Source organism: Lagopus muta, chromosome 28 (assembly GCF_023343835.1).
Source record: "Lagopus muta isolate bLagMut1 chromosome 28, bLagMut1 primary, whole genome shotgun sequence".
In the NCBI taxonomy this organism is placed as follows: Eukaryota; Metazoa; Chordata; class Aves; order Galliformes; family Phasianidae; genus Lagopus; species Lagopus muta.
In genome coordinates this window covers 520,633-545,762 of record NC_064460.1, presented here as the reverse complement: position 1 = coordinate 545,762, position 25,130 = coordinate 520,633, and the positions used below count along the sequence as shown (strand labels likewise).

Here is a 25,130-nt window from a genome sequence, read left to right as displayed (position 1 = left end):
GGGTTCCAACAACAACATGGAACCTAGAAGATTTTATTGTTCCAAACAGGAAAAAGAAGCCACCTCAGGTGTCTCGGGCCACAATGCCTGAGCCATCAGAAGCAAAAGCACTGGCCCTAGCACAATTCATGCAGTGACGAGGGGTGTTAGTCCCCGTAGGGCCTCCAGACGGGACCGGAGGCCCTATGTAGAATTAACAATTTATTGGTCCCGAAAAAATATTCAGAGAGTTATGGCATTAGTGGATACTGGAGCAGAAACATCAATTATCTATGGAGATCCGGGAAAATTTGATGGCGACAGAGTGATGATTGGTGGTTTTGGGGGACAGACTATTCCTGTCACCCAAACATGGTTAAAATTGGGGGTTGGGCGTCTCCCACCCCGGGAGTACAAGGTGTCTATTGCCCCAGTCCAAGAATACATCCTGGGCATAGACATTCTATGGGGTCTGGCTCTCCAAACAACTGTGGGAGAGTTCAGACTTCGACAAAGATGTATCAGTATCCGGGCGGTGCAGGCAATATTAAGAGGCCATGCGAAACATGAGCCTGTTTGCCTGCCGAAACCGCGCCGGATTACTAACGTTAGACAGTATAGACTCCCGGGTGGGCAAGATGAAATATCGAGAACGGTGCAGGAATTAGAAAAAGTGGGCATTATAAGACCTGCACACAGCCCGTATAACTCCCCCATATGGCCGGTGCGAAAGTCGGATGGCACATGGAGGATGACAGTAGATTACAGAGAATTAAATAAGGTCACGCCGCCTATTCATGCGGCCGTACCCAATATTGCTTCCCTGATGGACACATTGAGTAGGGAGATAAAAACCTACCATTGTGTCCTAGATCTAGCAAATGCATTCTTCAGTATCCCAATTGCTGAGGAATCGCAAGATCAGTTTGCGTTTACGTGGGGAGGCAGGCAGTGGACCTTTCAGGTCCTGCCACAGGGGTACGTGCATTCACCAACGTATTGTCACAATCTAGTGGCGCGTGACCTGGCTGACTGGAGAAAACCTGATGATGTTAACCTATATCATTATATTGATGATCTCCTGTTGACATCCGACTCACTGGAGGTAGTAGGACAGGCAGCTGATTCATTAACTGCCTATTTGCAACAAAGGGGATGGGCTATAAATCCCCAAAAGGTGCAAGGTCCAGGCCTGTCCGTAAAATTCCTGGGGGTGGTTTGGTCAGGAAAGACCAAGGTGCTACCCAGTGCTGTTATAGATAAGGTTCAGGCATTCCCAGTCCCTACAACATCAAAGCAGCTGCAAGAGTTTCTAGGTATATTGGGTTATTGGCGTTCCTTTATACCTCACCTAGCGCAGCTGCTAAGGCCACTATACAGACTCACAAAAAAGGGGCAGCTATGGGCCTGGGGGAAAACCGAACAGGATGCTTTCCAACAAGCAAAACTGGCAGTTAAACAAGCTCAGGCATTGGGTATATTCGATCCTACCCTCCCAGCCGAGTTGGACGTTCATGTTACTCAAGACGGCTTCGGTTGGGGCCTGTGGCAGCGCCAGAGTTCTGTTTGGACCCTCATTGGTTTCTGGTCTCAGGTTTGGCACGGAGCAGAAGAAAGATACAGTATGATTGAAAAACAGTTATTGGCTGCCTATTTGGCATTACAGGCAGTAGAGCCAGTAACTCAGACAGCTGCAGTTATAGTCAAGACCACTCTGCCAATTCAGGGGTGGGTGAAGGACCTGACCCACCTTCCTAAGACAGGGGTGGCCCAAGCACAAACAGTGGCACGATGGGTCGCCTATCTCAGCCAAAGGAGCAGTCTGTCTTCATCCCCCTTGAAAGAAGAACTTCAGAAGATCCTAGGCCCAGTGACGTATCACAGTGATGCACCAAAAGAAATACTGGTCGCTCCACCAGAGAAGAGTCCCGTTCAGGAGGGAAAATATCCTATCCCTGAAGATGCCTGGTACACAGATGGGTCCAGCAAGGGCAACCCGAGCAAGTGGAGAGCAATAGCATACCATCCTTCCACCGAGACAATCTGGTTCGATGAGGGGGATGGTCAGAGCAGCCAATGGGCAGAACTGCGAGCCGTGTGGATGGTTATAACCAAGGAACCCGGTGATGGTATCCTGAACATCTGCACAGATAGTTGGGCTGTGTACCGGGGGCTCACTCTCTGGATTGCACAGTGGGCCACCCAGGAATGGACTATCCACGCCCGACCGATCTGGGGCAAAGACATGTGGTTAGATATATGGAATACGGTCAAACGCAGGACTGTACGTGTCTACCATGTTTCTGGTCATCAGCCCCTACAGTCACCGGGAAACGATGAAGCCGACACATTGGCCCGAGTTCGATGGATTGAGAATTCACCATCTGAGAACATCGCCCGCTGGTTACATCAGAAGCTACGGCATGCTGGACAAAAGACAATGTGGGCAGCTGCTAAAGCATGGGGACTGCCCATACAACTATCTGATATCGTCCAGGCATGCCAGGATTGCGACGCTTGCTCCAAGATGAGACCGAGATCGTTGCCCGAAACAACAGCCCATCTTGCTAGGGGACACAATCCTCTCCAGTGATGGCAGGTCGATTACATCGGGCCCCTTCCTCGTTCCGAAGGGGCAAGATATGCCCTGACCTATGTCGACACTGCAAGTGGGCTACTGCAGGCCTATCCAGTACCGAAAGCAAACCAGGCATATACCATCAAGGCACTCACTAAACTGATGTCTGCCTACGGGACACCTCAAGTCATCGAGAGCGACCAAGGGACTCATTTTACTGGTGCAACGATACAGCGCTGGGCAGAAGAAAATAACATCGAATGGCGATTCCACCTGCCATATAATCCAACAGGGGCAGGCCTCATCGAACGTTATAATGGTATTCTTAAGGCTGCCCTGAAGACAGACTCCCAGTCCTTGCAGGGGTGGACAAAAAGACTGTATGAAACCCTGCGGGACCTGAATGAAAGACCTCGAGATGGCAGACCCAGTGCCCTGAGAATGTTGCAGACGACATGGGCCACCCCGCTTAGGATCCAAATTACGGGCACTGATCATCAGGTAAGACCCCAAATTGGTAATGAAAATAATCTTCTGCTCCCTGCCCCTGAAAACTTAGAGCCAGGTACCCATAAAATAAAATGGCCCTGGAAGGTGCAGGTAGGACCCAAGTGGTGTGGCCTACTTGCACCTTGGGGGAGACTATTGGAGGTGGGAGGCTCAGTAGTCCCTCCAGTAATAGGTACATGGCCTACTGATATTATGGTCAACACTCCGATCTTTATTGCTAAAGGGACCCCCATCATGTCCCTATGGCAGATCAGGACACCTCCTTTGGTGCCTGATATCGTTATGCAGCCACAGATATCCGGCAAAAAGGTGTGGTACAGGCGGCCAGGACGTGCCCCAGTACAAGCGGAAGTGTTGACCCAAGACAGAAATACGGCCTGTATCTTGCCCTGGAGAGCAGACCTTCCCCTCCTGGTACCTGTAAAACATCTGTATTACTCCCCGTGAGTCTGTGAGCCTTCAGGACCACCGGAAGGAACAAAATGCCATCAAGCGTTCCAGTGTTGCTGTCAGATCACGTAAAACACCCGGTGATGGTCTGCATGGGACTGATGGAACATAGAATGGACTTGCACCTCAGGACCTCATGCCTCCAGGCACATCATCGAGCACTGGCCCATAGAAGAGTATGGACATTCACTAATCATCACTTGTCTTGAACTGTACCAACATACGTCGCGATAAAATTGTATAAGCGTCGCGATATACCGGATCTCTGTATTAGGGAAAGCTTACCCTTTTGTTAACCTGATCATTGGTTCACGCCGTGAAGGGGTGGAGTGTATGGGAACTGCTGAGTCACGGCCTGAACCTCTGATTGATCACCTGAGGTGAGCCATGAGTCAGCCAGAGGAGCACAGGTGAAGGCAATTCACCTGTGCTGCCGGAAGGGGTGGAGCCAGGCTCCACCCCTCCTGGACCTATTTAAGAGCTGGCTACCAGAGGGGAAGGATCTCTTCTGGAGATCCTCCTCTTTGGTATCTTCTAGTGAGCTCAACCCAAGGGTAAGCTCTTCTACTTATTCTCTTTTGTGATCCTTGTTTGCTTTGCCTTACTCTTTTGATTATATTGCAATTATAACATCTTGATATCTATTGATTATACACAATTGTATTGTGATTATAACATCTTGGTTATACACGTGCACATTGTTCAAGTTCATTGCCCACAATAAAAGTTTTTTGTTCTTCACTAACAACTGAGTCTGTGTCTAATTGCCACAGTTAACCCTTCCTCTTATTTCTCTTCCTCAACCTCTATGAGGACCTTTGGGCAGGATTTCAGAAGGGCATAGAGCGGCTTTACCAGTGTTCCTTGGTTGTAGGAACACTAGGATACCTCGTTATCCCTAGGACAGTCTGGAGCTCCTTCCAGAGTCCCCCAGCTGTTTCCTAGGGCTCGGGAATCCTGAAGTGATTCCATAACACAAATGGGTTACTTGTGGCTGTGCTACTTAGGCTTTCTGTGGAGAAAGTTTAGTAAGCTAATTGTCCATGTTGTGCATTACGTCCTTTGTTTTGGTAGCTTTCAGGTCATCCCTGTCTTCGCATTTGGGGGGTCCTGTTTAACCCAAACCAGCTGAGCTACTCCTAAGACCGGGATAAGGGCTCTCAAGGTATCCTGTATTATACCTTACCAGTGGGTTATTTACCCTTTTAACCCTTCTTGGATTTTGATACTGGCTCCAAAGAGTTCTCACTATGCCTGGTGGGAGTTTGAGCTCTCCCAACTCCGCCCAGCCACCAGAAACCTTTACCCGAATGACTCCTACTCATTGTATTACTTCCGCTATGATGTTCATGCCCACTAATGAGAGTGTTATTACTTTCTTAATAGAGGCCATTGTTAAGTATAGAGATGTAAGGTTGATCCCAATAGAAAGGAGAAGAGTGACAATCACACATTTAACAATAACAAATAAATGTAACACAAAACATAGTACTGTTATAACCAAAATACAAAATGTAACAGCACACAACATCAACTTGCCAGAGATATCACTATGAAATAAAGCAAATTAGTAACCAATTCATCTTTTCTTTATGAGTTTCACTTTTGACAATGCACTTTCCTTGACAGACCAAATAGTTCCTCAGCATCTTGGAATAACCCAACGATACTTAAATTACTCCATGTGCCTTATTAGTTCTACAAGGGAATGCCTCTGGCTTCTGTAGGAAAAGTATCCGCCAGTACCAACATACAAGGATACTCCCCTTTTCTTGGGAGTTCCGAGAAATCAATTTGCCATTGTTGCCCTCCCTTCTAAATCATTAATTAGATTCCAATCCTCTCTAGAATATATTACAGGTTCTGACTCAGGTTTAAAGATTTTCAGTTGACCGTCTGGAATTAAAAAGTCTTCTTCAACTGCCTGTTCTGCCACCTGACCCACCGTCTTATTTCCAGTTTCCTGTGCAGTGTTACCTTTCTGATTTCCTTTACAATGTGTAACAGCCACGCTCCTTGGTAGGTTGACATCATGCTTGTGCACCTAAAGGGCCCCAGGAAGCCTGGATGCTCCTCAAGATGGAAATCTTAAAGGCGCAAGAACAGAATTGTCCCTGAGTGCCGTAAGGCGAGCTGTAGGGGAAGATGACCAGTGTGGATGAGCCAGGAATTACTGTTGAGACTCAGGGAGAAAAAAGAGTCTACATCCTCTGGAAGAAGGGACAGGCTACTTGGGGAGATTACAAAGAAGTAGCTAAGGTATGCAGGAAGGAAGTTAGGAAGGCAAAAGCCCAACTTGAGTGCAGGTTGGCCTCTGCAATAAAAGACAATAAAAAATCCTTTTATAAATGTATCAACGGCAAAAGAAGAACCAAAGATAATTCTCATCCTATACTTGATGCAGCAGGGAATGTGGCCACTGAGGACAAGGAGAGGGCTGAGGTTCTCAATGCCTACACTACATCAGCCTTTAATAGCCAGATCAATTATCTTCTGGGCTTTTTATGCCCCGATCTGGAAGTCTGGGACGCTGCTCAGAATATGCCCCCACAATTCTGGAGGAGACAGTCAGAGAGGTGATTGCCGAGCCGCTCTCGGCCATCTATCAATGCTCCTGGTTAACTGGTGAGGTCCCAGAGGATTGGAGGCCTGCTGATGTGACGTGACTCCATTCTACAAGAAGGGCTGTAAGGAGGATCCGGGGAACTGTAGGACTGTTAGCCAGACCTCAGTACCAGGGAAAGTTATGAAGCAAATCATCTTGGATGAGACTGCACGGCATGTGCGCAGTGTCCAGGGGATCAGGCCCAGCCAGCACAGGTTTGTGAAAGGCAGGTTGTGCTTGACCAACCTCATCTCTCCTTCTATGACTGGGTGACCAGGCTGGTAGATGAGGGAAGGGCTGCTGATGTAGTCTTCCTAGACTTCAGCAAAGCCTTTGACACGGTCCCTCATAGGCTTCTTCTGGGGAAACTGGCTGCCCGTGTTCTGAACAGATAGACACTTCTTTGGGTAAGGAACTGGCTACAGGGCCGTGCCCAGCGGATCATGGTGAATGGAGTGAAGTCCAGGTGGTGACCCGTTTCAAGTGGTGTCCCCCAGGGGTCAATACTGGGGCCCATTTTGTTTAATATCTTTATTGATGACCTGGATGAAGGAACTGAATGTACCCTCAGTAAATTTGCAGATGACACCAAGCTGGGAGGTGGTGTCGATCTGCCTGAGGGTAGGGAGCCCTTCAGAGGGATTTAGACAGGCTGACTGCTGGGCTGACGTGAATGGGATGAGGTTCAACAAGGCCAAGTGTCAGGTCCTGCACTTTGGCCACAATAATCCCATGCAGCGTTACAGGCTTGGGGGTGAGTGGCTGGATGAGTGTGAAGAAGAGAAGGACCTGGGGGTGTTGGTTGATGCTCGGCTGAACATGAGCTGGCCGTGTGCCCAGGTGGCCAAGAGGGCCAATGGCATCCTGGCCTGCATTGGAAATAGTGTGGCCAGCAGGAGCAGGGAGGTGATCATCCCCCTCTACTCAGCACTGGTGAGGCTGCACCTCGAGTACTGTGTTCAGTTTTGGGCTCCTTGCTACAGGAAAGATGTTGAGGTCCTGGAGCACGTCCAGAGAAGGGCAACAAAACTGGTGAGGGGTCTGGAGCTTATGGCCTTATGAGGAGCGGCTCAGGGAGCTGGGATTGTTCAGTCTGGAGAAGAGGAGGCTCAGGGGAGACCTCATTGCACTCTACAACTTCCTGAAGGGAGGTTGTGGTGAAGAGGGATTTGGCCTCTTCTCCCAGGCAACAAGCAGGACACGGGGTAATGGCCGCAAGTTGTGTCAGAGGAGGTTTAGATTAGACATAAGGAAGAACTTTTTCTCTCAGAGAGTGGTCAGGCACTGGAATGGCTGCCCAGAGAGATGGTGGAGTTGCCGTCCCTGGCAGTGTTCAAGAGGCATCTGGATGACGTGCTGCGTGATGTGGTTTAGTGCTAGTAGCGGCAATGGTGACGAGGAGATGGTTGGACCAGATGATCTAATAGGTCGTTTCCAACCTTGTGATTCTATGATTCTATGATTCTCTGCTGTTTTATCTTGTATGTGCAGTCCTTGCTCTTTTCAGATGGTACTCTGTGTAGCATCCCAAATACATAATTAGCATCCATCCATAAAATTAAAGCTCCTGTCCAGGCAGTTATTTCAGCCCTTTGAGGGAAAGTCCCCTCAAGTAATGGTCATGCTTCAATTACCTTGTCAGTTGCAGCTACTGCATATTTTGCCTTACAGTTTCCTTGTCTCACAAAACTGCTACCGTCGGTAAACCAGGTGTCTTCTGCGTCTTCTAAGGGCTTGTCCTTCAGGTCCGACTGGCTGGAAGATGCAGCTTCAGTTGTTCCAAAGCTGTTACAAAATACTGGTGTTCCAGGAGTTCCACTAAGGAAGATACTGGGTTGCAATTATTTCTACGTCATCCTGCTCTACCAGGATGGCCTGGGATTTCAGGAACCTTTGGAGCGAGAGCCAATGTCTCCCTTTTTACCTCCAATACAACAGACACTGTATGAGGTATAAAAACTGTTATTCTTTGGCCTAGCAACACCTGAGTACTGGCGCAGCCACTGCCCTCAAGCATCCCGGCCACCCCTTACTCACTTCATCCAGCTGTTTGGAGAAGTGTGCCACTGCCCAAGGTTCTGGGCAAGGACTCCCAGGGCCATTCCTTGTTTTATTATGTGAGCATTTCTGGTAGCCCCAAAGCAGAGGGCCTTCATGAGTTCTTATTTCAGTTTAGGGAATGCCCACCTTGCCTTCCCATTTCTTGTAATATTTTGGCTTCACCAACAGTCCCTAGCTGTGCACCCACGGTCGGCACCATCCTGTCATTCCTACGGAGTTCCTTGGCAGTTTGTGACTCAGGGGGTTGGCAGATGGCTTCTTTCCTGGCAGTCCTTAAGGGTTGAAGTCCAGCTGTAATCTCATATCCCAGGTATGTCTTTCTGTTGAGAAACTTGATCATCATTTCAACAAGAAATTCAGCAAACTCACCGTCCATTGCACACAGTCCTCTTGGTTTCTGTGACGTCCACGTACTGCAGTAAGGCTCCACTCTGGGATGCAGGAACCCAAGTCTCAGGTTCCTGAGTTGACCAGCTCTCAAAAATCATTGAGCTGTTCTCACAACCCTGGGTAACACTGTTCAGATTAACTGAGTCTTTTCTCCCCATCCTAGGGCTTTTCTATTCAAAGGCAAATAACCTTAGGCTTCCTTTGGCCAAAGCAGGCAGAAAAGGCATTCTTCAAGTCCAGAAGGTAAACTCCACTTACTGATTCCTTAACTTGCGTAATAAGGTGTATGGATTTTTCACCACTGAGCGTATGCATTCAACTATTCTATTACTTGTCCTCAAATCTTGTTCCAAACTATAGCACTTGTTTTCCATTTATTTATTTATTTACCTATCTATCTATTTACTTATTCATTTAGGTTTGGAGTACTGTATTTGGATCCATATTCAATCACTAATCCAAACTCCAAAAACTATCTATTATTTCTTTTATCTTTCTACAGTCACATATCCTCAAAGGGCTCTGCTTTACCCTGACTGGGCTAACTCTTGCTTTTAACTTAACTTCTCTTTAGGGCTGCATTTTTGGGTCTGCCAGGTATCCCTGATACCCACCCTCCTAAGCGTTTCTTATTCATGATTTCTGAAACTTTTGGGGCTATAATCTTGTTTTTCCGTGTTTGTGTTAAAGGCAGGCTTAAAATTCTCAATCAGTTAATACTGTTTGATTCTTAGCTCCAGTTTCATTTAACTGCTTGCCAGAGTAACCTGGCATGTACAAGAATTTATGTATTCCTACTTGTTTTCTCAGTCTATATTAATGAATCCCCAAAAGTAAGCCTTTTCTTATTGGGCATTAGCTCCTTCTACTGTTGCAAAATCATCTACGGCTGTCAAGAGGCACCCGTATCCACCGCAAGATAAATTTCTTTATCCTGCTCCCCTAGTTGTAATTTAACCAGTGGATCTGCTAGGGTAAACTTCCCAAATTCCCATCCTTCATCTTTGCAACCAGAGACTGTTCCCCCTTTCTCAGTAATTTACACTTTATTTTCACTCCGGTGGGGCGGAGCCCTCCCTGGGCTCTTCCAGCCCTCCCCCCACCTCTCTCTGAGTGGATCCCTGGGTCCTACAGCCCTACTCTAGTGCTGCCACAGCAACAGCTGCTATTATTCCCCATTTCCTTATTATCTCTGTTTCTCAATCAGTTTTCTTTTGTTTTCTTTTGCTTTTCCTTCATATCACTCACCTTTCTTCAGTCCTAACATCCCTTTACACCCTTCTCATCTTTGCCTTCCTCAGCCTGTGTCCTTCCCAAACTTTCCACTTTCCAAACTCTCATCACTACATAAACTACTAGCATCATTTTTCAGTTTTTACCTCCTCCCCTCCAGAGGCTTCCAGTGTTAACACTGGGATTTCCTAGATCTCTGCAGAGGATATTCTCACTTCCAGTGCCCTGTCCTCTCCACCTCCCCCTTCACAAGTAACAGCAATCTCTGTCCCCGGCTCTCTCTCTCTCTCACACCAAGTTCTGCTCGCAGGGGAACGGTGTAGGGGTTGCTCTCATGCCAGCAAACATTAACTCACTTTCTCTTTAACCCTTTTCCCTTTGTTCCACTATTAGTACCTTCAGTTACACTTGCACATACCCCTCACTTCTATACCATGAACAATTACACTTATACCATCAAAACAGTTTGTGTCATTCTCTTCAAAGTCCTCAAATCAAACCATACAGTTCTTCAGTTTCCATAAACACCCTTAATACCATATAACTTCTCACTAACAATCCCTAACTTTTGGTTATAAACACCTCACCAGAGAACCAGCACTGATTGACCCACCTCCCTCACACATCTCCTTGCAAGCAGAACACAGTGTTACGTAAATGAGTTGACATTCATTCCCCAAATGGAGCAGGCATCTCTCTATGAATCCATCATCCCCATTCAGAAATTCATACAAAAACGTAAAGACAGACAGACAGACCGTGATCATTGTTATACTCGCACTCACACTGCAGCTGTGCCATGTCACAGTACTCAACACATTTGCTCGCAATCACACACAATGCCGGCTTTACACTTTAACAAATCAGAGCTCCAGACTCCTTTTCAGTGTTTTGGTAACAGTTCTCAAATACACGGTACCAAACACTTACAACTGATGGTGACAATGATTTGCGGAATCAAACTCTCTAACCCACCTAAGGTTAAAAGAGCAGATACGTCTTTAGTTCAGCGCTGCGCCACACGCCAGGTGCAAGGGGGATCATTCCTCCTAGCTTGCACACCAGAGAGTGGGGTCCTGTTACATTTATAAGCCAAGCCATACAAATTCAACAGTGTTACCCAAGACCCATTGGCATATTAATTGCTTTTCCAGGAATTCATTTACATACTGTCCCCCTCCCCAGGGCATGCGCAGTAGTTTCCATTGGATGAAGGCTCAACCTCTTCCTCCCCATTCGGTGGTCATTCAGAGATGAAGTCAGGCATCTTCCTCGCCATGTCCTTTCGACCTTTGTTTCAGCTCTGAGCTCCTTTCCCACCTGGCATGTCTCAGCCGTTTCTCAGCCCGCTTATCTTCCCCATCCATTGCTTTCTTAGGGGCCCCTCTCTACTGACTTGAAGAGGCTCCCTTTTGGAAATATACTTGGGAAAAGTGAAAAGGTTCAGCTAAGCAATAAATTGGTTTTGGGGTAGCAAAAGGCTAAATTAAACAACAAATGCCTCTAGGCCATAAATTCCTCTAAGTAATAAATTCCTCTAAGCTTTAAACCCCTCTAAGCGATGCTGTTTGTGAATTCCCTTAGAGTTATCATAACTAAGATATGATATGGATCCTTACATATTGTATTCTGTATCTTGTATTCTTTAGCTTACCATCTCAACAACAATAACAATACCTATGATTCTGTTATACCTGCTATATCCACAACAACCCACGTAAACATTAGACAAAACTGGTGTTATCAATCACTTAATAACTAGCACGCTTAATGACTGTTGTTTCTTCCCTGCGTACGCCTTACGGGCTTCCTTTGTAGGGTTTCCTTTCCGAGGAATTGCCCTGTACCCAACTTGTGAGCTCACCTACCCAGGGGAGAGCACGCCGACCCTTTTCTACCCTGCGTAGGACGTCTCCGTATGCCTTATGGGTTCCCCTTTTTCCTAAACATACCTGGTCTGCCAACAAATGGTCCTTGCCTGTCCCCGCAGTGATCGGATGAGGAAGGGGAGTCCTTCCCAGAAATCTCGGGGCACACCAAAGGCGTGCCTCTCAGCCCTCTCAGCCGGTCCTGCAGCCGGACAGATTGTCCCATCTGGGTCGCCAAATTGATTTACGGAATCAAACTCTATCACCCAGAGTTAGGTTATAAAGCAGCTATGTTTTATTCAGCATTTGGCGCCAAGCTGGGTGCAAGGGGGATCGCTCCTCCGAACTTGCACAGTGTAGGACAAAAGTTTGGTACAGATAGAGGCCCAACTAATACATAATCAGTGTTTTTCCCGGAATTTGTATACATATTTCATTACGTTTCTGAGAACCCCTCAGCATGTGGTCCCTCCCTCTTGCACGTGGGCAGTGGGCAGTGGGGGTCTTCTTCTGGCGGTCATGGGATGAAGGCTCACTGTCTTCAAACGAAGTAATCCCATCCGACCTGTTCCTTGTGTGATGTTCTCTTCATGTTTACAATAGAGTTTCCAGATGTTCTTTTCTTATCTGGCCTCACATCCTGCTTGCCTGCATTCTTATGCAATGGTTAACCCTTATCGTGTTCTCTCTTTACTCACATTCCTATGCAATGGTTAATCCTTATTTACTGCACATCCTGCTTGCTACATTCTTTTTCCATGTCATCGTTTACAGCCCGCCCATGTTTGCCCGAACTCATGCCCAAGTAATGGTTTTGGAGAACCTGGCACCTACAAGAATGTATGTATTCCTACTTGTTCTCCTAGCCTGTATTTAATTGGTCCCCAAAAAAGGAAACTTCTCTTGCCAGTGGCTCCTACAACTATTACAAAAATCATCTACAGGTAATAATTCTTGACGTAACACAGAGTAAGAGGCACCCAGAGGTATCAGAAAATAACTCTTTACTCTGCTTCCCCAGCTGCTTTCAGTCCTGTGGGGGTGGAACTCTGCTTGAGCCCTTCCAGGCTCCCCCTTACCTCTTCTTCTAGGTAAGGACATCCCTGTTACACCTTGCTCAACTTTGCCTTCCTCAGCCTGTGTTTTTCCAAACCCTTCTCACTTTCCAGACTTTCATCATCACAGGCATTACTAACATTGTATTTCAGTTTCACCCCTCCCCTCCCAGGCTTCCAATGCTCACACTGGGATATCGGGTTTCCCCAGCTTTCTGCAATGACGGCTATTCTCACTTCCAATGTCCCGTCCCATCCCCATTCACAAGCACCGCGCCCTCCACAGTTACAGCGGGAGGCTCCGGCCCCCGGCTCTTTCTCCCACTCCGAGTTGTTCTTACAAGCCCCGGGGGGAGGGGGGGGTGCAGGGGATGTGTTCTCATGCCAGCTCAACTCCAATATCCCAAACTCACTGTTTTCCTCAACCTTTTTGCCGTTTTCTGTTTGTTTGTTTTTCCACAATTCCACTATTTGTACCCTCTACTGCATTTCCACATACCATTAACAACTGCATTTCCCCATACCATTAACAACTGCATTTCCACATACCATTAACAACTGCATTTCCCCATACCATTAACAACTGCATTTCCACATACCATTAACAACTGCATTTCCACATACCATTAACAACTGCATTTCCACATGTCATTAAGACAGTTTCTCCCAGTGCCTTCACAATCCACAAATCAAACAACACAATTCCTCAACTTCCACAAACACCCAGCACTTGGTCTCATGATTAGGGCACTCAATTATACAACTGGTCCCGTTACTCCATTTACGTTCCTGGTTTCTTATTCAATATTCCCCCTGGCTCACCAACAATGTTTCTCCAGTGAGCCAAAATACAACCCAGGGGCTCTTCCCGTATCACTTCAGACACCCCTTGTTCCATAACAGCCTCGTACATGACATCACATAACAGAACACTTTCACCACACGAACATTTAACAATCACAAGGACAGTGACAATAATCAGTACAATTTATCCTCAGGATCCTTCCTCTCTGCCTCCCTCCAGAGCCCAACCTTCCCTCTGTATTCATTTCCCACACTTGCGTAGCTGCCAACCTCCTTCTCCAATAATCAACATATCAATGATAAACATCCTTTCCATCCATGAGTACAAATTAGGCCCTAGAAATTGGTCTAATTGTTCTGCTACACTTATAGGATCCTCAGTTAAGGAATTCTTCTTGCAACTCCTAACTTCTCTTCTAGTAAAAACAGCAGGCATTACCATACCCTATTTCCCTTTGACCTAAGACTGCCCTAAGAGGTAAAGTGAAGTATTAGTAAGGTTAGTGTTAGAGAAAGGAAAACTCTCCAGGTCCCATTCGCATTACTCCAACTCCCTCAGTAATCGAGAGCCCATCCTCTCTCCAGGACCCTGCACAGATCAGCAGCACCCACTCTCCTCCTCTGGGGAGGTCACCACCGCTTTAGAAATTGCACTGCTTTAGAAATTGAAAAGGGGGGGCGAAGTTACCTAAGGGATCCCATTTATGACCTTTCTGCTTCTCTCTCCTTTTTCTTTGAGCTTCAACTCCTTCTTGTGAGGAACATTTCTTTACTTCTTGCACCCATTAAGCAACATAAGCCAGTTCTGTTTCATGTAACTACAAAGTCTGACAGGCCCGATCCTCATCAGACTCCTTTTGGTCAAAATAATGATTTTCCCTGTAGTGGCTCTCTACTGCATACAGTATTTAAACATCTTTTCCCTGTTCTTTCCCCTAGTTTTGGGATTATTTTCTAGTTTTGAAGCATTTCTCCAAGGCACTATCTCTAGGCACCATTCTGGGGACTTTTCCCCTGCTCTCAGAACTCCTATTACCCATCCCTCCAGAACGCTACCGTGAACTCCCCAGCTCACATGTTACCACCCCCTGATTCTCTGGATTTGGGGCCCAATCCCTCAGGAGTACTACAATGACATTCTGGGATTCTGCGTGATTCTGTTAAACAAAGAACACCGGGGGAACGATGCCAGGCCTTCCGATGTCTCTTCAGGCGCTTCCTCGGGCAGGCCATGACTTGTTCTCTGGTTTGATCTCGTGCAGGACATTCTTGCAGTGTGTATGACAAAATATACATCCATACACCTCTATACAGAGTGTGCGTTCCTGGGAAGGATCATCTAGAGGATCAGTGATGTAAACTATCAGAGAAGTTAAGCAGAAGAACTCCCAAAAAGAACTAGGATAGCGGAGATCATGAAATTAAAAATATATATATATTATTCAATTCTAAAGCAGAAACAACATTTGATTCCCACACTTATAAAGCCTCCGTTGCTGGGTAATGGAGACTTCCTAATTCCCCAGGGCAACCCCACGTAGGACGTCTCCTTAAGACACATGGCTCCCTGTACCTGTAACATACCTGGTCTGTACCAGGCCTCTTTCTCTGCCCAACAGTGGATGTGTGGGTCTCGAGGGTTTTTAACAGAGCCGGCCCTTGTACAGCAGACAGCTTAACCATGCTCATGCCTTGCACAGAAGACCGAATTGAGAAAGCAGGACAGGAAGTTGTTGCAAATAGAACTCACTTGCTCAGCGAGTAGAAACGTGACATCAGTGCCATGGGCAGCGCTCAGTGAGCAAATGAGCCAGCTGCAGGGAGATGCTGCCCTCGAGAGCAGGCAGCCGGAGATTGCCTCTTGCTGGGAGCTGCTCGCGGGTGAGGGGAGTTAAAGGAACGGCAGGACAGCAACGTGGGGATGTGTGACCACAAGGCTGTGCGAATGTCACCAGCAAAGGAAGCAAAGAGACCCAGCAGACAGCGACGCTTCATTAGCGTAACAAAACGCAGCCCCCATCCCTCCCCTCCCCGGGTGCAGATGTGCCAGGAGAACGAGCTGTGAAACTGCCCAAGGCCTGGCAGCCGGCTCGGGGCGTGCTCGCTGTGGGAACTGCTGCCCGGCACCTGAGGCTGTGCCGAAGCGGCCAGAGCCTGGCCGGAAGCCATCCGGGCAGCACGGCGGTGGCAGGAGGAGCAGCAAGGCCGTGCTGCGGCCAGCTCCGGGCTGAGGGCACTGGGCATCCTCTGCTCTCCGCGACTCGCAGGAGCCCGGTTGCCTGCACCAGAGGCGGGAGCAGCCTGCTCCGCACCCAAGGTAGGAGCCCTTCGCGGCTGGTGCAGAGGAGCGCACACTTCCTGCCCCCTGCCAGCAGCAGCGGGAGGCGAGCGGGGAGCGGTGAGCGGCAGCGGGCGGGGCGGAACCGGCACCGCTGTAGCGCAGGCGGGAGCCCGGTCCCGGCTCCAGCTCCCGCCCAGCACAGCGGGTTTGCTGGGCCAGACGGGCTGCAACGAGGGAGCAGCGGTTCCCAGGCGTGTTGCAGCCCGGCTTGGGCTCCGAGGGGCGAAGGAAGGGGTTGGAGCTGGGACAGCGAGGAAATGAGCACACGAGCTCAGCGTGCTCTGCTGCCCGGTTGGCTCTCTGGAACACAGGGCAGCTGGGCCTGCGTTTCTCCCTCTGGGCCACGGGAGACACGAGATGACCTCGCTCCGTAGCTCTGCACGCAAGGATTGATGGAAGTTTTGAACTCCCCGATGCCTCCTTTTGAGCGTCTGAATGCGAAGCCTCCAAGGGGGGAATTTCAAGTCCCTTCTCCCTCCCCAGCAGCCCGCAGTTTCCCTTCGGGGACCCAGCAGGCAGCATCTGCCTGTAGCGGCAGGGTAACGGGTTACCCTTTATGCGCTTAGCGCTGGGCTGATGGCTCACCTGGGGTCGTGCAAACCCCTGCCAAGGCTTTTGTTTGGGCTGTCCCAGCAGCTGCAGATGCCTTTAGCGCACAGCTGCGGGCCCTGAGCACGTCCAGCATCTGCAGCAGGTCCGGCACTGGGCTGTGCAATAGATGCTGAAAAGCTGGCGGTCTGTGGGCTGACTGCAGCACACGTTGAGAACGCGCCCGAGCTGCACGTCAGCAAAGTGCAGCCCAGGCTGCGTCGTGCAAAGGGCGCACGGTGCTGAGAAGGTCCCCGGGAAGCGAGCGCGGTGTGCGTGCTGAGCTGAATGGGAAGCAGCGTCGCCAGGTGGGGGAGGAGGGAAACGCATCCGCCGCGGCATTCTTGGTGCAATGGGGGAAGTGGGATTTTTTGGCTTGGAGAAGAGAAGGGTCTGGGCAGAGCTCGTGGTGGCCTTCCGGGACTTGAAGGAAATGCATAAAGTGGAGGGGGAACGACAGCTTTCGTGGGTGGATAGTGATAGTACATGGGGGAATGCTTTCAAATTGAGCCGGGGCGATTTAGGTTAGATATCAGGAGGAAGTTTTGCATTCAGAGGGTGGTGAGGGTCATGAAAAGGACACCCACGGAGGACATGGATGCCCAATCCTTTGGGGTATTCGAGAGCGGGCTGGATGTGGCTCAGGGCTGCCCGATGTGGTGGATGGCATTCCTGCACATAGCGAGGGGTTGATACTAGTTGTTCATTGTGGTCCTTTTCAACCCAGGCTATTGTATGATTCTGTGATTACCTTGAAATCATTACTGTAACACATAACTTTAGAAATGCTCATGAATTTCCAAACTAACCTAGCCCCTCTTACAGAAGATCTGTGTCAGCAAGGTGTCTTGACTGCAAGCTGAGAGGGATCTCTGTACAGCTGTGACCTTGAGAGACATCCCTGCTTGTGGGGAGACCCTGTCGTTCAGCCCATTGCTGTGCAGAAGAGCTTGAGGGGCGCTTGTGCTGCACCCTGTTTAGGGGTAAGATGACTGACTCCTTGCCATGCTTTGTCTTAAGTCCCTGTTTGAGTGTGCTTTGTGATTTGTAATCAGCTTTAGCCAGAGTGTTACCAGTGCTGTTGCTGATTGTCTTCCTGTGTAAGGCCTCTTGTTGCCATCCCCCAAGCAGTGCCCCACAGATGGGCTGTGGAGGGCTGGGCTGGGACAGGGACTGCTGCGTTCCCTCACAGCTCCCCTCCCACTTCTCTTGTCCCTGCAGGCTCCGGTTCAACTTCTGCCTTCCAGCAATGGTCATCTCACCTGCAGGAGAGTCGCAGATGGCCACAGCACATCCATCTCAGGTAGGGGCTGGGGGAAGCAGGCAGGAGAGGCCAAGGGGTGAGGGATGTGAATGCAGGGGGAGAGGGAGGTGGCCTCAGCCAGCGTGTGTGTGCTGGGGCCAGAGAAGCGGCTGGGACGGGAGTTTGTGTCCTGTTTGAGCTGCTTCCCTGGGCCTTGGCTGTTCCCAGCAAGGAGCCTCTTTGCTTGCAGGAGCCCGTGAGCTTTGCGGAGGTGGCCGTGTATTTCAGCAGGGAGGAGTGGGCGCTGCTGGACCCTGCGCAGCGAGCGCTCTACCGGGACGTGATGCTGGAGACGTACCAGTGCGTGGCCTCGCTGGGTGAGGGCTTTGCTGCCTTTCCTCCTCGTTAGGGCACCTTTGGCAGTGCAGAAGGAGCCTCTGCAGGCCGGGCCTTGAATGATCACCATGCAGTTCCATATTGATAACTACAACAGCAGCTAAAGGAAATGCTGAGAAGCATGAGTTTCAGAAGGGATTAGGATGCACAGCAGGCTCACAAACGCCGCATAGTCAATGCTGGCAAGCAGGCATCAGCCAGGAGGGAGAGAACCAGCCCTTCCATTGGGGCTTTATATTGTGCCACCAGCTGCAGCTCACAGATGACTCCCTGCTTACTCCTTTACAGTGTAGGATTTTCCATTCACTTGCCGTAGACATTTTGATGCCTTGGTCACCGATATATTGTCAGAAAATCAACAAGCCGTTCACAAGTGAATTTTAAAGAGAATATCCCTTCCTAATTTTCAGAGTTGTAAAAGTGTTCTTTGCTGCAAAGGAAGCTGAGGGCCCAGTGTCATTCAGGCCCCAAGTGTGTTTTCTCCCTGGGGAGGGACACAGAGTAGAGCTGTTGAACAGGCACTGTGCCAGAATGATGGAAATGTTCTCATCTCCCCTGTTTCTCTGCTTGAAGCTCCACTTCCAGCCCCCAGACCAGTGCTGATCTCCCTGCTTGAAGGCGGGGAAGAGCCCTGGATCCCAGATGTGCGTAGCCCTGAGGCCGTGCCAGGAGACCTCAGCCCAGGTGAGGTGGTGGAGGGAAGGAGGAGGTTGGGGCTGGAAGAGCCATCTCTGTGTGTGTTTCATTTTGGTTACTGTGTGCTATTTCTGGATTTCCTCTTTCATCCAGCAGGAACTGGGGTTACAGATCTACTGGAGGATCTGCAGGAAAGTGGTGTGTCCAAAAGGCGGTGGGGTGGTGTCTGTGTGGAAGAAATCAGAAGGGATGTCCAAGGAGGCGTGGAGCAAGGTCAGGCAGAGCACATCACCACGATGCCACTGGGAAAGTGTCTGCAAGAGAAAGGAAGGAGCCCACTGGACTCGAACATAGGTCAAAAGGAGCGTGAAGAACCCAGGAGCAAGAATGTGTGCCAGAAGGAAAAGCAGAATCCATGCACAGAGTGTGGAAACAGCTTTGAAAAAGATTCCAGCATCGTTAACCACCAGTGCGTACGCTCAGCAATGAGTGCATACAAGTGCACTGACTGTGGGAAGAGCTTCAAATGGAAGTCCCGACTCACCTACCACCAACGCATCCACACAGGAGAGAGACCCTACAAGTGCTGTGAGTGTGGGAAGAGCTTCAAAAGCAGTTGTGATATGAAGTACCACCAACGTATGCATTCAGAGGAGAGACCCTACAAGTGCTTTGAGTGTGGGAAGAGCTTCAAAAGCAGTTCTGTTATGAAGAGCCACCAACGTATGCATTCAGAGGAGAGACCCTACAAGTGCTTTGAGTGTGGGAAGAGCTTCAAAAGCAGTTCTGTTATGAAGAGCCACCAGCGTATGCACTCAGAGGAGAGACCCTACAAGTGCTCTGATTGTGGGAAGAGCTTCAAATGGAGATCCCAACTCACCTACCACCAACTCATCCACACAGGAGAGAGACCCTACAAGTGCTGTGAGTGTGGGAAGAGCTTCAAAAGCAGTTCTGTTATGAAGTACCACCAACGTATGCATTCAGAGGAGAGACCCTACAAGTGCTTTGAGTGTGGGAAGAGCTTCAAAAGCAGTTCTGATTTGAAGAGCCACAAACGCTTCCACTCAGAGGAGAGACCCTACAGGTGCTCTGACTGTGGGAAGAGCTTCAAATGGAGATCCCAACTCACCTACCACCAACTCATCCACACAGGAGAGAGACCCTACAAGTGCTGTGAGTGTGGGAAGAGCTTCAAATGGAGTTCCGAATTGAAGCTTCACCAGCGTATGCACTCAGAGGAGAGACCTTACAAGTGCTCAGAGTGTGGGAAGAGCTTCTCAAGGAGTTATGATTTGAAGTGCCACCAGCGCATCCACACAGGGGAGAGACCCTACAAGTGCTCTGAGTGTGGGAAGAGCTTCAAGAGCAGTTCTGCACTGAAGCAGCACCAGCGCATCCACACAGGGGAGAGACCCTTCAAATGTCTGGAGTGTGAAAAGAGCTTTAAACACAGATCTGATCTCATCACCCACAAGCACATCCACAGCACACATGGGCTGTAGAAGCATATCAAAACTTTGGGAACCTTCAAAAGTAGTTCCAGCCTCATTACCTACCAGCAGAGCCACACAAGATACAGAGCCTGCAGAGCTCCAAACATGGGAACAGCTTCAGCCAGAGTCTCAGCCTGGTCACTGGGCTTTGTGCAGAGGGCAGAGTTCCAGTGTTTCTGGTGCATGACTGGCACCCTCTGCAGAAGGGACTTAACCCAGGAGCTTCAGATGGCCTTTCCTTGCTATCCAGAGCAGTTCTCTCACCATGCCCTGTTTCTTCTGCTCTTCCTGCCAGCAGCTTTTTGATGCCGTTTCCTAAGGAGAAGTGGCTGTGCAGGGATGTTCTGTGTGTCTGTGTGCATGTGTTGCTCTCAGTAATTTGTGAGTGCACTGATGAACCTGAGAGAAGGGTCAGGACAGCAGTAACGTGGCTGTTGGAGGTTTTCTGAGAATCATCTGTAGTGGAAGGCGTAGAGGATGAATAAAGAAGCTGAGTTGTTCTGAATCTTTCTTCAGTGTAGTCTTGTTTGTTCTTACAATGAATGTCAGCATGTGGAATGAGGAGAGGGAAAGGTGCAAGCAGGATTTGGTTTGTGTGCCTCCTCCTGCCCACTGCTTGCTTCTGTAGAAGATGTTTTTTTCATACAATCCTATCATCCTTCCTAGCCATGCTGCATTGTGTTTCTGTTGCTCAGAGCAGCAGTGTGACACCGAGCCTTGTCTCCAATAAAAGTAGAAAAAGCTGAGCTTGTTCTCCAAGTTTCTGGAGGAGGTGGGAGCAGAAGGCAGTGCAAACCCACACGGTGTTCCAGCAGCTCATCCCCACAGCACAGAGATACCAGAGTGCTCTCCAGTGCATGCTTGCCTTGCAAGCGATCCCTTTTGAGCTTGAAGGTTTTTAGTTTCAACTTGGAAGGTGTGTGTGAGACCTCCTGCAGGAGAGCCTTCTCATTTGCTGTGCTCAGCTAAAGCTGCTGTGCTAGGGATGCAGTCGGCAGGAAGTGGAGGTTGATTTTGGTGAGCTGGTGAAGCTGTTTTTCCCATTATTTTTTTTCCTGAAAAACTCATTTTAATGGTGAATTTCCCCCCATGGTTTGTCACACGTCATGTTTAATTGCATTAAGAGTTAGAATACTTATGTGCCTCTGAACTCCCCTGCTTTCCTTCTGCTCTGGGGAAAGTCCTTCTGTTGCAGACATGAGTCTCTTCAGAGCTGTGACTGCAGTGCCCTGACTGCAGTAACAGGATTATTTCAGATGTTACATTGGTTTGTATTGCTTGTGGATGTGGAATTCTGGGGAGGGAGGAGGGGAACTTCCATTCTCAGGTTGGATGTTCACTTGGGAAGCTTTGTCTTGGTGAATTCTACCAGTACTTGCATCCACCCCGCAGAGAGCAATGTCATAGACACCTCTGCACTCATGGAATCAACACAGCCACAGACGCAGCTCCCAAGGGAACAACCAGCCCCCCAGGTGCCCATGTGCAAGGCTGTTATGCGTTATTGGTTTTTCACGTTGGCATCCAAAGTTGGAGGCCCTGTGTGCTGCAGCATCATCAGTATGAGTGAGACGTGGTGGGAACGGTCCTGTGACGGGTGTGCTGTGTGTGATGGATGCCCACACAGCAGAGCAGGTGTGAACTATTGTTTCAGCCTATTGAGAACAGGGAGGCTAACATGGTTTCCACCAGGCAGCGAGTTTAATCCAAGAAGACTGTGGCAACCCAGACGGAGGGGCTGCTCAGAAATGTGTCTGTTCAAGTCTCTGGCTTCAGGGACTGCTTGAGCCTGCTGCTACCTGGGGAAGATGGCAGGGATTACACCTGCATGAGGTGTGAGCAAGTGGATGAGTTACTCCAGCTGGTGATTGAGCTCAAGGAAGAGGTCCAGAAACCTAGGACCATCAGGGAATGTGAGCAGGAGATAGACTGTTGGGGTGACTGGCTGGCATGTCAGAGGAAAGGGTGCCAGGAAGACACCCTCACAAAAGCCCAGCCCCATCAGAGTAGGACAGACCTGACTGATGAGGAGGGTTGGACGAGAGTCCCTACTCGACGTCATGGGAACCCGCCATGCCTGCCTGCCCCGCTTCCCCAGATCCCCCTTAGCAACAGGTTTCACATGCTGGAAATGGAAGGTGAGGTGAGCAATGAGGTGATGGAGGATCTGCCGAGGAGGGAGCCTAAGGCAAGGAGGGAGTCTAAGGCGAGGCGGCCATCCCCATGCCTCCAGACTGCCTCTGTCAGGAAAGAAAGAAGGGTGGTCGTGGTGGGTGACTCCCTTCTCAGAGGAGTTTTGTTCATACAATCCTATCATCCTTCCTAACCGTGCTGCGCAGTGGTTCTACTGCTTGAGGAAGACTGTTAAGCAAAACAGACCTGGCTGGCCTGAAAGGGTCAAACAGGGAACATGCGGCCCCTCCTGAAAGGGAAGGACTGCCATGTGAAACTTGCAAGCATAAGCTACAGCTTCTTCGTTGCGTGACCAAGAGCAGAACATGTTCTGTGAAGAGAACGCCTTTTGATCACTGTACTGATCATAATACAAAAGAGTTAATTAAGCAATGATGTATTGCTGTCAGCCACATGACTGTTATCTGATTTAAGTATTGTATACTCCTGTAGCTAAAAGATATAAAAACCCTGTAACAACAATAAACTTTGCATTTGCGCCACCAGAGCCTTAAGCCCGTCTGTCCCAGGCGTCTTGAGCTGGTCTCCGTCATTTGGTGCCGAAACCCGGGAATCTCGGACTCCATATGACAAAGGCGTCGCTTCCTCCCACGAGCCGCGGTTGGTAAGTTAAAATAGGGAGGTAAGGACTAGGGAATTGGACAGATTGTTAAATAAAATGGGACAAGCTGCAAGTACAGAACAAGGCATTTTTTCTGCAATGCTGAAATCATTATTAGTTGCCCGAGGAGTAAAAGTGACTCGGGGTCAGATTAGTCGTTTTTTAGATTTTATAGAGGAAGTATGCCCCTGGTTTCCCAGGGATGGAACTATTAATATTGAAACTTGGAATAAAGTAGGTGAAAGACTCCAGGGCTATTATGCTGTGCATGGTCCTGAGAAGGTACCTATTGATACCTTTACGCTTTGGACTCTAATAAAAGAATGTCTCAGAGGAGACACGGGAGATGAGAAGTGGCAGCGGACCACTCGCTCAACAGAAAAGTTATATCCTGCCTTGTCGCGATCAAAATCTCTTGATCATATCCCTTCGTCTATGCCATCGGCACCCCCACTGTCCTCTCCCCAGTATGAGCAACCTTTGATTTGTAAATTAGCAAACGACTTGCCGCCTTGTAAACCTCCTGGCACTAACATAACAAAGGATATTTTACCCCCTGATGATTGGGGAGAGTTAGAAAAAGAGGCTGCTGAATATCACCATAAGGACTTAGCGGCTGTATTCCCAGCGTTACAGGTTGCTAATGCCGCTGTGCAGACACAACAGATAGTTGATCAGGCTCGATCAGATCCCCTTGCTGTTTTGCGTGCCTTTCGAGCAGGGCGAATGCCTCCCCCGCCTGGAGTAGACGCTCTGCTTATGCAACAATCCCCTATGCAATTAGCGCTCAAAGAAGCAAGGAAAGCTGGGGAAACAATTGATGAATTTTCTGGGCAACTTTTCCCGTCTCAAGTTTTCCCTGTCATACAGCGTCAACTTGCAAACGGTGGCATTCTGAATGATTATGAGCCTATTCCTTTTAAACAACTGAAAGAGCTTAAAGCTGCTAATATTCTCCCCCCTTCTGACTGGAAAAGCTTGGCAAAGGCTGTGTTAAGTGGAGGTGAATATTTGCTTTGGACTTCCGAATATGCGGAACGGTTCTTCTTGTGCCCCTTTATTACCAGTTCCTCATTTTGGAGTGAACCCCAGAGGATTAATGCCTAATGATTTATGGCAGATGGATATCACACATGTACCTTCTTTTGGAAAATCTTCTTATGTCCATGTAACAATTGACACTTTCTCTCACTTTGCAGTAGCCTCAGCCTTGTCTGGTGAAAACTCTCTCATGTATGCAACCATCTTTTGCATTGTTTTAGCATTATGGGAACACCGAAATCATTAAAAACTGATAACAGGCCTGCTTATGTAAGTAGCGGTTTTGCAACCTTTTGTTGACATTTTAAAATTTACCATAAAACTGGAATTCCATATAATCCAGAAGGCCAAGGCATAGTAGAAAAATTTAATCATTTATTGAAAACTCAACTAAAGAAAATAAAAAGGGGGACATGAGGAATTAAAGATACTCCGTCCTCTATGTTATCACATGCATTGTTTGTTTTAAATTTTTTGACATTGGATGATGACAGAAAATTGGCTGCAGATAGACATTGGAGTAATAAAAAGAGATAAACCAATAGCATATTGGAGAAATCCAATAGACGGTAAAATTTATGGTCCTGATCCTGTACTAATTTGGGGCAGAGGATATGTTTGTTTTTTCCCTACAGACGAAACCTCACCACGGTGGATACCGGAGAGATACGTCCATCATGCCCAAAACCAAAATGGGAAAACTGCGAAGAAAGATGCAGAGACTGATTCTAACCTAGACGAATCCATTGTGTGAACAAATTATAATGCAGCAAGATTGGGATACCAATGTTTCAACAGGAATTCATTGGGCTCTGAATTTTCTCTATATAGATTTAGCTAAAGGGACAAGAGGTTCTGGAACACCTCCCTTAAATTTTCCTTTATGACAAAGCACAATCACTCAAAAAACAGAATTTGCACCTTTATGGAGAGCATGTCGAGCTAACGAAACAGTGTGCATTGATTCCACTATCTGTGATTGGAATATGATAGGAAATCAAGGGCGACCAATTAATTTGGTCCATTAATCAATTAATCCAATTAATTGGTCCAATTAATTCA

General features: G+C 48.5%; 3 protein-coding genes across 59 annotated transcripts in view; 1 reads left to right on the top strand and 2 right to left on the bottom strand.

Moving 5' to 3' along the window:
* Positions 1 to 25,130, top strand: part of LOC125685583 (zinc finger protein 664-like) — a 233,337-nt gene that overhangs the window by 58,271 nt on the left and 149,936 nt on the right. For 4 of the 27 annotated variants that reach the window (XM_048928726.1, XM_048928764.1, XM_048928765.1 and 1 more), the window contains one exon: positions 17,956 to 18,082. The exons of 5 other annotated variants lie outside the window; for them this stretch is intronic. In XM_048928726.1, coding sequence (XP_048784683.1) covers positions 17,956 to 18,082 — 127 coding nt within the window. 18 more of the 27 variants (XM_048928770.1, XM_048928769.1, XM_048928761.1 and 15 more) reach the window with 14 other exon arrangements.
* Positions 1 to 25,130, bottom strand: part of LOC125685589 (zinc finger protein 501-like) — a 206,178-nt gene that overhangs the window by 38,616 nt on the left and 142,432 nt on the right. The gene's annotated exons all lie outside the window — the stretch shown is intronic.
* LOC125685593 (zinc finger protein 501-like) overlaps positions 1 to 25,130 on the bottom strand; it is a 121,404-nt gene that overhangs the window by 80,451 nt on the left and 15,823 nt on the right. The window lies entirely within an intron of this gene.